At 46.3% G+C, this 13,650-nt stretch overlaps 2 protein-coding genes across 3 annotated transcripts in view; one reads left to right on the top strand and one right to left on the bottom strand.

Moving 5' to 3' along the window:
• Nucleotides 1–58: 58 nt before the first annotated feature.
• On the bottom strand, nucleotides 59–2,496 carry LOC105192577 (Poly(ADP-ribose) polymerase 16). Its single transcript, XM_011156800.3, has 7 exons — nucleotides 2,321–2,496; nucleotides 1,583–1,928; nucleotides 1,354–1,509; nucleotides 1,042–1,251; nucleotides 757–922; nucleotides 536–668; nucleotides 59–400 (listed from the first exon to the last, which is right to left on the bottom strand). The coding sequence occupies exons 2-7, from the start codon at nucleotides 1,910–1,912 to the stop codon at nucleotides 238–240; spliced, it is 1,158 nt and encodes a 385-aa protein (XP_011155102.1). The 5' UTR covers nucleotides 1,913–1,928; nucleotides 2,321–2,496; the 3' UTR covers nucleotides 59–237.
• A 1,252-nt stretch (nucleotides 2,497–3,748) lies between these two features.
• Mef2 (myocyte enhancer factor 2) overlaps nucleotides 3,749–13,650 on the top strand; it is an 88,845-nt gene continuing 78,943 nt past the window's right edge. The window contains exons 1-3 of one of the 2 annotated variants that reach the window (XM_025308037.1): nucleotides 3,749–3,885; nucleotides 4,992–5,160; nucleotides 6,607–6,709. The gene's annotated coding sequence lies outside the window, so the exon portion shown is untranslated. Of the gene's footprint in view, nucleotides 3,886–4,991; nucleotides 5,161–5,979; nucleotides 6,231–6,606; nucleotides 6,710–13,650 lie in introns of those variants that run through there. The other variant, XM_011156802.3, reaches the window with a different exon arrangement.

The following is a 13,650-nucleotide window of genomic DNA, read 5'->3' as shown; positions in this document are numbered from 1 at the left end:
ATTTCGGGAAAAGCTACTTTTCCAAGCCATATTTTATCTATTACAAGAGACTGGAAAATACTTTTTCTACATTTTTTTCTTCCGATACAACTGCACATGTATAGCTTTTTACAATACATGTGGACTTTGACACACATATCCTAATATTTTGTGTATATATTGCTTGTATAACCTTTGTGTCATATCAAGATCTCGACTTATCATCTCAACATAAAGTGCCCGCACTTCGTCTTCCTTTCATTCGAGTCCTGCTTTTTGGATAAATGACCTATAGTACTTTTCTACTTGTTTGTTTTGTGTCAATCCAACCGAAGCTAGCAATACGACATAACCGAGCACGAATGTCAATAATTTGTGTTGTTTAAACCATGTCAGCAATCCCGAGTTATTAGTGTTAGCACTGAAATATTAAAATGTTGCTCATGACAATGATCGTGTGATCGTGTAAAATTTAAATAATGTATCCTCCATGTTAATAAGACAACACAATAGTGTTAAGTTAAAGTTAATTGGTAAGGTAAGCTACACATTTCACCTGATTGTTTGGACATCCTGAGCATAGACGAGCAAATAGCGTACTTTCACCAAGTCGCTATTGGTCACCACGTAATACTTATTCGGTATTCTACCACCCATAGAATCGTCCAATGTGTTTTGCATAACATCACCTAAAAAGTAATACTATCACAGACACTTGCCCTTGAGATTTTATCGTATGGTAAACTATAATTACTCAAAGATTCACTGTATACTCACTTGAGTCGCCTCTCTTTATATCAGGATGATTAATCAGTTCACAAAGTGCTATGCAACTTATCTCGCTTCCAAGAACACTACCTCCCCATCCATAACCCACAGGACTGTAGGGTAAACTCACCCCTAATTCGCTCGAAAGATATATTCCCTTGCCAAATTCCGATCTCTGTGACAATGAGTTGTGTAAGGACGTTTAGCAAACTTAAAGTTACCCAAATGAGAAAGGAACATACAATGGAGCAATGAAAGAACAAATCCTATTTTATTCCACATTGATCATCGTACCTTGCACATGTTCTGCTGCAAACCATAATGCACAATGGAATGGAAATTTTCCAAACGAGTTCCATGATACGCATAAAATGTCGTTTGATCTTTCCTGATCGACTTCCATTTCTCTTCCATCGTAGATTGTTTCATACTCTCTACTTGGAATATGAGATTTGGTGCTGCAGCTGGCATTTCCAGGGGTACCTTTTTTAGTACCCAATCGTACTGCAATATAAGATTTTATCTGTTTGAAACTTATGCCATGTGTAAAATTGTGAGTCGTATCGATTTTCAAAACAATTTCTATGTTGCAAATAATAAACTTACGTATTCCTTCTGCACACTCTTGATATGTGGATCTCTTAATCGTAGCAATACCCAATATAATAATTCTATTGCCTCACCATAGTTTTCATATACACCAGCTTCACTGAGTTCTTTGAATATTACAGACAAAGGAGGGACTGTCTCTATAGCCCTCCTCTGCAAAAAAGTAATCAAATTATCATATGTTATTGCACAGAGAGACATTATTTGGTATTATCAGAGGTTATACCAATGCTTCGATATCCTTGCATTCATTTTTAATGTACATGGGTGGAAATGGCTTTAAACAAGTATCATAGCGATAAGTGTTGGATGCTGCTACAAAAAGAGACCATTTAAAATCAGCAGCTTTCAAATCCTTTCCTAGTAAATGTTTCAACAGTGATATCTTTTTCTCTACATTTTCGTCGCTTATATTGCGATCTACTTGAGATGCACATAATATGTCTAAGCCAGTCTGTGCAGCACTCTTATCCTCTGGGATTTCATATTGTCGGTTTTCTTTTAGTTTTGCGCTTTTGAATGCTTCATGGTTTTGACTGGTGTGCGCCATTGTCATTTATTTACCACTGCAACTGCACAAAAATGATACAACACAATATATCTTTTAAAGAGAAAATAACTTTTGAATTATATAGAATTATATAGAAAAAAATTTATGTTGTGTTATTGAAGTGTGCTAACAACATATTACATTTTATTAAATACATTTCAAATTTATTAAACTGTTTATAACTTTACATATGAGCATGATGATACGGATCATGACAACCAACAACTATATTATATATTTAAAATTAATTCTATTGCGTATATTGTATTAATTATACAAGCAAGATTGACATAATATGTAAAGCATACACCTTACACTTTCTCTACTAATTTCGATCTTCTGAAAAAATGGAAGCTCCCAAAAATTAAAAACAAATAATATGCTATATAAATGTTGTTTATATAGAACATTTACCATATAGTGATAAAGTTATACGATGATGCATATGTCTTTTTGTCTCTCCTATTGCGCCAAAATATCCTGATTAACATAGTTGGAAATTCAATAATCGATAATGACAAATAGTTAAATTAGTATGAAGTTTACAGAAATAACAGAGATACGTATGTAACACTTGACAGAAACCACATCGCGCTTTCCGTCCTCTCTAGGGACATTCAATCGACAAGCACATTACCAAATCCTAGTATTATTTGTCTCACGTAGTGAATATCGTATGGTTCATACATGGTTTCACATGCATTTAAAAAACATATTGATGAATATCGTTTTTTAACTTAACATATTGTGAAGAGAAGCCATATATTTTTTGAAAGTTATTTCATAAAATTCTCCGTAATCCCCATTTATAAAAAACGAGAATCCAATGTCACAACTAATCCTGAAATAATAAATCTGTCAATTTACTTTTATCCGCGTACCGTTACAAAACTGTAAGAGACGTCGACGTGTGTTTTCAAATTGTGTAATGTTCGAACATTATTTGGGGGATATCGGGTTTTTCGATAGGTATCAGATATTTACACGACACTTTATGAAATGATTCGTCATACAATCATATTTTCCCTGAGATTCGCGATACTCACGGGATGTCTAACATTCATCTTCCAATTCTCGATTTATTCACTATGCAGGAAAAAATGATGAGCGACAGACGAGGCCGCGCGGCGTGCGTAGAGTTTTGCACGTTCAGATTCGGTTCGATTACTTCCGTCTGACGGGGAATTTACAAAGGAATCGTGAACATCTCCCTGTCTCTTCTCGCGACCATGTGCCATTCGTCTTTCATTTGTTTCGTTGTCCTCGCTTGTTTCCCAACGTCGCGCGCGATAACCTAAGCATTTTATATTGTATGCAAACGAACATTCGCAAATAGATACGGCGAGATAAGTTCGAGCGAAATTACAAGGAAAAGTTCAGACAATGTAAGTTTCGAAACCGCGGTGGGAGGCTCGTCGGATGGAAGAAAGGATAAACGATATCGACTCGCAAGTGCATTACCGTTTCCCCGTGAACGCAAATAAGGTTAGATCACCGACCGTTCACGATGACGCGCCAAATAGCCTACATATACGTTCTCTCATTCAAGACGGTTCGCGCAATTTTTCGCGAGAAGTCACGTGCTTCTTTTTACAAGCCATCTTCGTAAGCTCTCACATTAAACTCCAACTTCTACCTCGACTATCGAATCCGGAAGCCTGCAACATCACGGCATTCGACATATATATATATATATCGCGAACATTAATCCCCTTATCGTCAAAATGTCAAAACACGATCTCCACGCGACAACAGTTGCCGCCCGCGGAGCGAAGTGAGCCGCGCGACGCGCGCATCGAAACCGATCGGAAACCAATCAGAAGGGCCAACAGCAGCATCGATCATTTCAAGTCGACTCGGAAGCTTTCGAGTCTCCACTCGGCAAATAGCGAGAGTTCAGTATGAAATTGCCAGTTGTTACGCGCATCGCACGACGTCGGAGTCAACGAGGCCACCAGCACCACGGCGAATTGCGCACGGTAAATTCCGTTTCGATCCTTTTTCCATCCATCTACCGAAAGGCGAAAGGAGAAAAGGTGTCGGAATATATCACGATAAGATTATTCGCTCTCGTGCGTTCGCACGGCGCGACTACACCTACGTGCGCCGCGGATTTTCGCCTGATCTCGCGTGGATTGTTGTTTCTATTATTATTATTATTATTATGTTATTGTTACTGTTATTATTATTATTATTATTATTATTATTATCACCATCATTATTATTATGCATATAAATGTCGCCGCGCGTGTCCGAGGTCTCGTGTGGGCATTCGCGTTTATTACTAGTTAGCACGAGACCCGGGCGCGGGCGCGCAGTTTAGCGCCCGCGCCTTACATCACGCCGGTGTGAATGACGTGCTGGCGTATGCATGCACACCGCGCGGCGAAAAAGCCGCGGCTCGACTCTCGGCTGGCCCGTAGTTCATTAGAACGCACAGCCGGCTGATTCGCCGTGGTGTTTTTCCACGCGCGTGCACGCGCATGGGAAATGCGCGCGAGAAATGCGCGCGATACTGATGAAATTTTCATTAAGCGCGCGTGCACGCGCGTGCGTGCGTGAGAATGCTTCGCGACAAAGTGATTCAACGCGTGATCACAAAGATGACAAATGGTCTTGCGCTTTAGACGTCCGGTTTTAGGCGAGGTTTGTGCTTCCTGGGATCCTCTGGCAGAAGCGAGCAGACATGACTCCCGATATTTGTTTGAGAGATTTGCGAATAGTATTTGCGGACGCAAAGTACGGTGATAAAATAGCGTTGATAGTTCGGATTATCCAGCACTTTCCTCCGTCCTCATTCCGCCGACGGAGTGTAACGACGTGATCGGGACCGACGCGCGACATTCCGACGATGCGCAGCGAAATATTGTTGAGTGAATGTTGAGTAAACGAGAACAGTCGGGGAGAATAAAGACGAGTGTGTTCCGGTCAATTTTATAATAGCGGCTTTAAAGCTGCTTTATACACCCTCGTAATTACAGCTTTCTTTTCTTTTTGAAGGGAGTCTAACGACTCGGCGGGTATCGTAACTATATTAATGATGTAAGATTGCGATATGTTAATAGCGCACTTTGTCCTCCATTAGGAGCGGAAGGGCTGCATTCACCGCGGGGGATATATACTCTGAAATAATCACGGTCGCATGGATATCGACTTCATCTTTCTGTTCGAGCACGAAAGCGATTAGTCCGCAACGATACGACGGCGCATGCTGAGCGTGGCATTCTAAGTTTAAGCGACGCTTTAATTTTAGCGTAAGTCTACATCGCACATCTTTGTAACCCTACCTTTCTCATTTTATTCGCCTACCTCGTTATGCTGCGACACGGAGCGAAGCTGCGGCTTTGTGGCATGGTACTTTGAAATTTTATAGAAAATTGCTGAGAAACTCTACGTAACACTTTAGAAAAATCTTGCAAATTATATAATTATATAAAATCGTACACAAGAACGAGATATTATGCATTTCAACTAGAAACTGTAAAATTCACATACAAAAACCGAAACCTAAGCAAGCTTGAGATTTGTGAGCGCGGTGCATGTGAGAGAGAGAGAGAGAGAGAGAGAGAGAGAGAGAGAGAGAGAGAGAGAGAGAGAGAGAGAGAGAGAGAGAGAGAGAGAGAGAGAGAGACAAATCGATACAAATCGTTCGAAATCGCTCATTTCGGGAAAGAGAATGTCTCGAGTCGAGATCACAGGGACTCGAATGATGAAGCTGCTCTTTGCTTCCAATCGGCTCGTTGGAATGTTGAGGTCGAACGCCGGAAAAGCTGATTTACACCGCTGCATAGAGCGCGTTCGAAGGTTCGGGTGAAACCGAAAACGATCGCGGCGCTCTCGCCGCGGGAGATCTCTATCATCGTCGTCGTCGTCGTCGTCGTCGTCGTCGTCGTCATCGTCGTGGTCGCGCGCAATGCGAATCGACAGTCGCGCGCGCCCCCGCTCGCGCGCGGCCAGTGCGCGCGGGAACTTTTGCCGGACGGCGATTGGCCGACCTGCTGCTCAATGTCATGCCTCAAGGTAAACTATCGATGACGTCAGTGTACGTCACTTAACAAGTGGGAGTGGATGGATAGATGTCGGCAGCCGCGGTGGCTCTCGCGAATCGCGCTCGGTATCTGTGGAAGCCCGTGCCGCCGCTTCGACGCGATAATGCCGCGCGTTTCTTAGCGATATGTAGTGCTGAGTGCGGGAGCAGTAGTGGCGTCGACCGACTCGTCGCACGTGTTTCGTCGTGCGTGGAAAATCACTGAAATCCGTTCGCGCATGCCCGACCGCCGATGACGTCACGAAAATTGTGCTTTTGATCAAGCGAGCACTCTCGGTGTGTCTTTCTCTCTCTCTCTCTCTCTCTCTCTCTCTCTCTCTCTTTCTCTTTCTCTCTCCCCCTCTCACCCTTCGTCTTTTTCTCCTCCTTTCTTTCTCTCTCTCTCTCTCTGTGTGTGTCTCTCCTCTCCTCTCCTCTCCTCTCCTCTCCTCTCCTTTTCTCCTCGGTCTCTCTTTTTTCTTTCTTTCGTTCTGTGTGCGTGTGTATCGCGTCTCTCTCTCTCTCTCTCTCTCTCTCTTGATCTATCTCCTTCTCCCTCTTACCTACGTCCGATTATCGTGCGCTCCTTCTCTCTCTCTCTCTCTTTCTCTTGCTCGCTCGTTCGCTCGTCCTCCTCACTCCCTCCTCCCTCATTCCCTCTCTTTTTTTTTAGTGGACGCACAATAATGTTGCCGTGCAAAATCAAATAATTACCGAGGCGCGCACCCGACGGGGGAGAGATCGTGTGGGAGCGGCGGGCCCGCCGGCGAAAAACCGTGAGTAGCAAATCGTCTTCTTTCGCCTGTTTACCTTTCGCAAAAGTCAGCCGTCAGACCACAGTCTGTCGGACATGGCCTTCGCGCAGCGCGCATGCACACACACACACACATCCGTATGCGTGTGCACTGTGCGCGCGCGCATGCACGCGTGCGTAGGTGCGTATGTGTGTATACACTCGGCGAAGCCACACACAGACGCGCACAGTCGCGCGACAAGCGCGAGCGTATGATTGTGTCGCTGTTGCACGCATACGCACATGACACGCTTACGCACGCACGCACGCGTGTGTCGCGAATTTCGGTGGACCGAGAGGCACACAGAGAGAAAGCGGGAGGGGGAGAGAAGAATTTTCAACCCCTCGAAGGTCGCGAGCAGGCAGGCAGGCAGGCAGGTAGGCAGGCAGGTAGGATGCGTCAGGATGCGCCGCGACGCGCCTCCGTCGGGCGCGCGAGAGATTTATTGATCCTGCTCCGCGACGGCGAGTCGCTCGCGGCCGAGTCGATAGTCGGGCGAACGCCACGGCGGCATCTCGGGATTTCTCCCGACGATCCCGCGCGCTCGTTACACGCCTGTCACGGGGAGTCGATAGATCCGGGGCGAGCGGGAGGCGACGCGGGATACAAAAGAACGCGACTCCCGCGAGAGGAGCGTTCACGTCGTCGTCGACGTCGTCGACGTCGAGCGCGAGCGCATTCGGGGATGGACAGGATATGACAGCGGTTGCCTCCTGTTGCGGCAATCCGATCGGCGCCGTGGGGGCTCGGGAGCTCCAGCTGACGGCGATACGGATCTCCGGGATCCTGCGCGACGGCCTCCCTTTGTTCTGTCGAGGGCCGAGGTCCTCGTCGAGTCCTCCGGCTCTTGATTAATTGTATCTCGTGCGACGAACGGCACGTGGGGGCAACGTGAGAGCGCGCGGAACTCGCCTCGGGCAGCGAGCCGCTCCACCATCCTCGAGAATTCTCGAAGATGTACTTATCGAGAAGCGAATCACGTACTCTGAAGTTGTCGAGCGCGATCGATCGCGCGATCGACCGATCGCTCGCTCACTCGCTCGCTTCGCCAGCTGCTCGAGTCTCGGTCTCGCTCTTCGTACGTCACGGCCCTTGCAACCTCAGTCTTATGAAAATCGGCCCTTGACGGAGGCAGGGCGACGGTCGCCTCGCGCGTAGCGTAGGTTAGAGTACGCGCACGCTGTTGCAAGGCTGCACAAGTAGGTACATCACGCTTGTATTATCCTGCTCGCGCGTCAGATGAGTCGTAATCGTCGCGGCAGTCGCGGCCACGGGGTCAGGGGCTCAATTCTCGAAAAATGTCGCGTACGATATTTGACGAGTGTCACTAGATATCATGAGATTCTTCTACCATCGCATATATCCATCTTCAGATGCTGCACGGATTATTTTATTGGCTACGGAGCATCTGAAGATAAAGGCTTAAGGAGGCCTTAAATATAAGGTCTGGCTATGAATACGGGTGTGAGAGCCGATTAAGTAGCCCCATTGATGAAATATCGCATATCGATTTTTCACACATGTTCGAGAATCGCAGTCAGCCGTCGATTTTTCGGAGCTCGCTCGCTGTCGCGCCGAAACGCTCGTAAACGAGTAAACTGAGATGGCCGCGATCCGACGGGGCTCCTGAGAAGTTGTTTGTTATTTATGAGCGCGACGGCGCGCGCCCACCAATTGGAAGTACTGTGTAGCGCGCGACTTCGCCGACGCGACGGGATGGACACGCAATACAAGTGTCTGGCCAATGTGAAGTAATTTCCCGTATATGCATTCGCGATAGACTTGTCTCTGGTGACACGTAATTTGCAGTCTTATATCGTTGCGCATTGATTAAGGCGCACGTTGACTTATTAATTCGCGGCGCCGGGGAACGACGCTTCGTATGAAGTACGACGCATATAAAGCGCGCTCCGACGGGCGATGATTACTTCGCGATTCAGATTCCATGAGGATGTAAATCGGCGCTTCGTAGAACGCGCGCGCGGCCCGACGTGTCTCTCTGATTTGGCCGTCGACATGCTGGAGTTGCTGCATCGCGGATTCGCTCGTGCCGAAAGCTCATAAAGACGCAACAACGCAACGTCGCGTCGCCGAGATATCGGAGCCGTGTGTGTATGTATCGCGCTATCGTTGTTAAATATTAGAAAGCTCGAGCGTTTTGCGAGCGTTCCGTTTCGTACCGCCATCTGCGACCGGCTGATCTCTCGCCTGCGGAGGACTGTCGATAAGGCAGACACCTGCGACCAGCCGGATGCAGCGAGCGACGCTCGCAGTCTGCTTTTTCGCATTCGGCCTTGTCATTGTTGCATCGCGACTCGGGGGGGGGGGGAGGGGGACGGTGTAAAAATATATCGATCATAACGGAAATATAAATAGCGAGATGCAAATTAATCTGTTTGTCGCGCGGCAGTAACCGATCGTAAATTCAGGACCAGTGGCCACTCGCGGCTCGGATCAAACGCGAATTCGAAAGGAAGAGGAAAAGAATCGGACGTGTCGTGTAGTTACACGTGTGTGGATAGGAATATTGATTAACGCGTACGTGAACAATTGTGCACGTCGCTTGAGATTTGTTACATCGTCTCGCTCCACCGGCAAGTTCTGATATGGAGTGAGCGACGCGGTGACACAATTTTTTAGTGCGTTTGTGTGCGAAGGGAAGATTTCTAATTAATTTATTATCTCGCTCGCTCTCTCTCTCCCTCTCTCTCTCTCTCTCTCTCTCTCTCTCTCTCTCTCTCTTTCTCGAGCGTTTTTCGCATGCGTGACTATGCGCACGTCCAATTACATGCTTCGCGAAAAAAAAAGGAGAAGATAAGAGGAAGATATACCGGCGGCGAAAAAACTCGCAGCCGTATTTGTGTCGTTGTCAATATACCGTCCTTAATCTCGCGACTTGTGTTTTCTTTTGGTCAATCGCTCAAGGCGAACGTCGCAATCGTGAGATCGAGGCACAGGCCCAACGTTTGAGGATGATGATCCGCGATCGCGCGGATGCTTTTGTACGACGATTTAAATATCAGCAACAAAGTAAATCGCGCGCGCGCGCGATACGCTCCGGCAAGCCGATCAAGCTCGTTGGCTAAATAGGGCGACGTATAATGAATTTCCCGATAATAAAGTCAACTATTAATTTCATCGTGTTTTATCAAGTTATAACTATTAATTGCACATCACTGAAAACACATTGCCCCATTTGCTCTTGGCCGGTATTAATCGCGCCGCTTAATTAACCCGCGACATCACGAAGTCGCGAGATTTTCCCGATAACGCGAGCTTTCGGCAAACTCGCGTTTGCAAGCGATCGCGGTAAATGACGATGCGCGATCGCATTGAATCTCAAACTCGTCTCGTGACGAGCGACAAATCGAAAGAGAGAGAGAGAGCGATAATAAAACTGACCGTGTACAAACCTGAAGCCTGAGGAGTCCCTTTTTACCTGGATTCGATGTGTTTCGTCCGACTTTATTTTTTTTTTTATCATCTTTATCCCTTTTCCGATTTTTCTTATTCGCTGTAAAATCGTCGAGACAATATTCGTTATTTATGCGGCTCTCACGATAGAATCCGCGGCGCGCTGGGTCGCAATTACGATTTTATACGCGTATGCGCATATAGAACACAACGCTCCGATTCTACGGGTATACATTGTAATTCCTCATAGATGCTGCCTGCGTCGAGTGACGTATCGGGCCATCCGGTCGGTGCGCGGTTCTGGAAATCCGAAAATGCGAGATTCAATTGCGCGAGCTGCGGATCTTCCGAAATCAGCGCAACGTTGCGATTACGGCATTATTATTCGCTACTCGTTCACCTCTTCCTCTCCCCCCTTCCCGCCGTCTCTTTTTCCCTGTCTCCCTTTCTCCAGCACCTGACGTCGTCGTTTTTGACGTTTCGCCGCGACGCGTTATCGCGAGACATCCCCGCGCGGAGATGACGTACGGTACATTGTGTACGCGCTCGCGCCTTTTCTCGCGGTAAAATAACGTAACGTCACACAGCGGGACGTCGTTGACGGCCCAGCGCTACGCTAAAGTATCGCTCTATCTACGTACTTACGTTACTTACTCGCTCTCGACGTATGCACTTCGCGGTGCCGCGCGCGTTCGACCTTTCATGCGCGTTCGTTTCGGTGTGGGCGATGTTATCAAACTCTGGTCGGTTTATCACAGCCCGTCATCTCTCCCCTTCCCCCCCCTCCTCTCGCTCCCTCCGGGCCACTGGAGGAACCTAGACCTACACAACTCATATAATATATGTTTGCGCGTGCACAACAAGCCGCGTGCACGCGCGCACCTCGTGTGACCTCGCGATACAATACGCGCGTCACAATGTGCGGTCTCCGACGCTATGCAAATCCGCAGAAAACCTACGATGACCTGAAGTGCTCCGCTTGACATTAGGTGCGAGACGCGATCGACGTCAAATCTACCTGGTTGCGCGACCTGTTTTCTTTTTTTCCCGATTAGCTGAATAATTATTCGTATCTCGATCGCCACGTACGACCTGTCGATTGGGCGATATTCATCCGAGATGACCGCTTAAGCACGTCAAATAATAACGTAGGAATCACTGATGTGACGGTCTCGCGTACAGTTTCTTATCTCTTTTATTTTATTCTATTTTATTCTATTTTATTCTATTTTATCCTATTTTACTCTATTTTGTTCCATTTTATTCATCTTTTTATTTAAATTATATCCTTGGTACCATACACACACACACTCACACACACACACACACACACACACACACACACACACATACACAGATATTTATTTTATACAATCTTCGGAGACTCCGTAATCTTCAGAGTTATAAATAAACTGCAATTAGTCTAAGAACTGCTTCGATCGATTGAGAATCGCGGCCTGAATAATCGGTGAAAATTTGTCTGGAGAATTGTGGGCAATGGGGAGCCGATGAGACGAGACGAGACGAGAGATACGTTGTACAAATTACATTTGTTGCCTATCGTTGGTAACTCAATTGCGAGTTAAGCCGCCATATGATTAACGGAAATCGACACGTTAGTAAGTTCCGCGCGCAATGTAAGGTGTCTCGTTTATGAGCGATCGTGAGATGAGCGGATTTTTCACTGTCTTTGCATTAGCGCGAAGTATGTATAACCGACGTGAGCGTCTGCCTTAGTTGGCTCCTACGTCTGATGAACATTTAATGGCGAGATTATTGAGTTACATACTGTAACAAATGAGTGTCCGGACGATCGCGCCTCGTCAGGGTGTACTCGCCTCGATGAAACGAAACTAAGACGTTTGCACTGCTTCATTCATATACCGCTCGCCGTTGTTCTCCCTCTCTCGTTGAACCCGCGAGCGACTTATTAATCTTGCACGATGAATTGATGTTTTCCCGCGCGATATTTGTATTTATGTAACACTCGGCCGTGTTGTATAAACGGGCTATAATAACCGCGACATTTTAATCGCCATTAATCAGAAAAGTAAGCGAAGAATAAAAGAAAACGGTGATCTGCAATCGAATTGCAATGTTATTACAGCTCCGCTTCGCGCGTTTTTTTGCCGCAAAAAACGTTACCTGATAACAAAGTCGTTGATTACAGTCGTTAGAGATGCACAGCGCTGGTTTCTCACTCGCTCGCTCGCTCGAGAGAGAGAGAGAGAGAGAGAGAGAGAGAGAGAGAAAGAGAGAGAGAGAGAAAGAGAGATAACTAGACAGTCGAGGAGAAATTTTTTGCATCCCTCGATAAATTGTCAAAGTTGACGGAACGGACCGTTAGCTCTCTCTCTCGGAATCGTCGCGGCGGAATTATCCTCCGGAGCACATCAATGGAGGAAGATCGTAGAGCTCGGAATTTCACATAAACTTTCGAATATAGAGTTGGTCGTCGAGTAATTAAACAGCGCTTGATTCGCACGAATTACGAATCACGCCGAAATCCCGCGGGGAGAAACTTCGTCCGCGAGGAATGTCAATGCTGCGACGAATCTTTTTTTCTCCACGATGCTGAAAATATTTCTCGCGCAAATAGAGCACAGTGGAAATGCGCGTAGCGCATCGCATAACGCGAAAGATGCATGACCATAACGCATCGACAAATTGTGTCACCTGGCTGTGTGTAAAAAAACACATAAATGCGTAATAATAATCGTAATGTAAGTACAGTTGCCACAATGTTTCTTTTCTTCTTTTTTTTTCTTCTCTTCACTCGTCGAATCTTCGGTTGTGGGATAAATGTCGCAAAAACTGTCGCGAAATTTTTTCTAACGCTGTAATTCTGCAGCTTACGTTGCCGTGTCCGATCGTCGATCTGATTCGCATTTCCATTCAATTTTTGCTCGATTGCGGTTTACGCAACAAAGTTTGCGTAACTCCGGAGCACGCGCATTTCTTTTTGCCTGATTTTCTTCTCTATCTTTTTTTTCGCCGATGCAGGTTTTTAGCAGGCGAGATCTTCTCGCGCGTTATTTCTTGTGTCTTGCGTAACGGCTCTCGATTATGATATCGATCCATGTCGGATAACCTGATTTATAATTGCACAAAGCATCCGCTACCGGATCGACGGCGATTACGAAATTGTTAATACTTTATTAATGTCGGTATCACTATTAATAAAGTTTCACTATTAATAAGGCGATATTTAGAAAGAGCGGCCGTGCCGATTGCGAAAGCGGCAGATCGCTATCGCGACGCGCAATCTTATCAACGTCGAGATTGCGATCCGAGTTGTGCGCACGGATTTTCTCACACATACACACACACACACACACGTGTCTTCTCAGGAGCGTTAATTTACCGGTACGAGGAATGCTTTGTAGTGTGTGTTTTTTTCTTATTCTAATGGGCACACATACAAAGACACGTTCACGCACGTACACTCACACACACACACACACATGCGCGCGCGCGAACGATAAGACATAATCGTTGACGCTTGCTCA

The sequence above is a fragment of the Harpegnathos saltator genome, unplaced genomic scaffold, assembly GCF_003227715.2.
Source record: "Harpegnathos saltator strain DR-91 unplaced genomic scaffold, Hsal_v8.6 scaffold135, whole genome shotgun sequence".
Classification (NCBI taxonomy): Eukaryota; Metazoa; Arthropoda; class Insecta; order Hymenoptera; family Formicidae; genus Harpegnathos; species Harpegnathos saltator.
Note: the sequence above shows the minus strand (reverse complement) of the source record. Positions and strands in the feature narration are given on the sequence as shown.

What these genes read in the sequence shown, in the direction of transcription:
- LOC105192577 (XM_011156800.3), bottom strand. Translation starts at nt 1,912, where the DNA reads ATGACAATGGCGCACACCAGTCAAAACCATGAAGCATTCAAAAGCGCA. An exon ending in GCAAGGATATCGAAGCATTG is followed by an intron (nt 1,510 to 1,582) that starts GTATAACCTCTG and finishes ACTTTTTTGCAG; the next exon opens with AGGAGGGCTATAGAGACAGT. An exon ending in CAGGATGTCCAAACAATCAG is followed by an intron (nt 401 to 535) that starts GTGAAATGTGTA and finishes TTAATATTTCAG; the next exon opens with TGCTAACACTAATAACTCGG.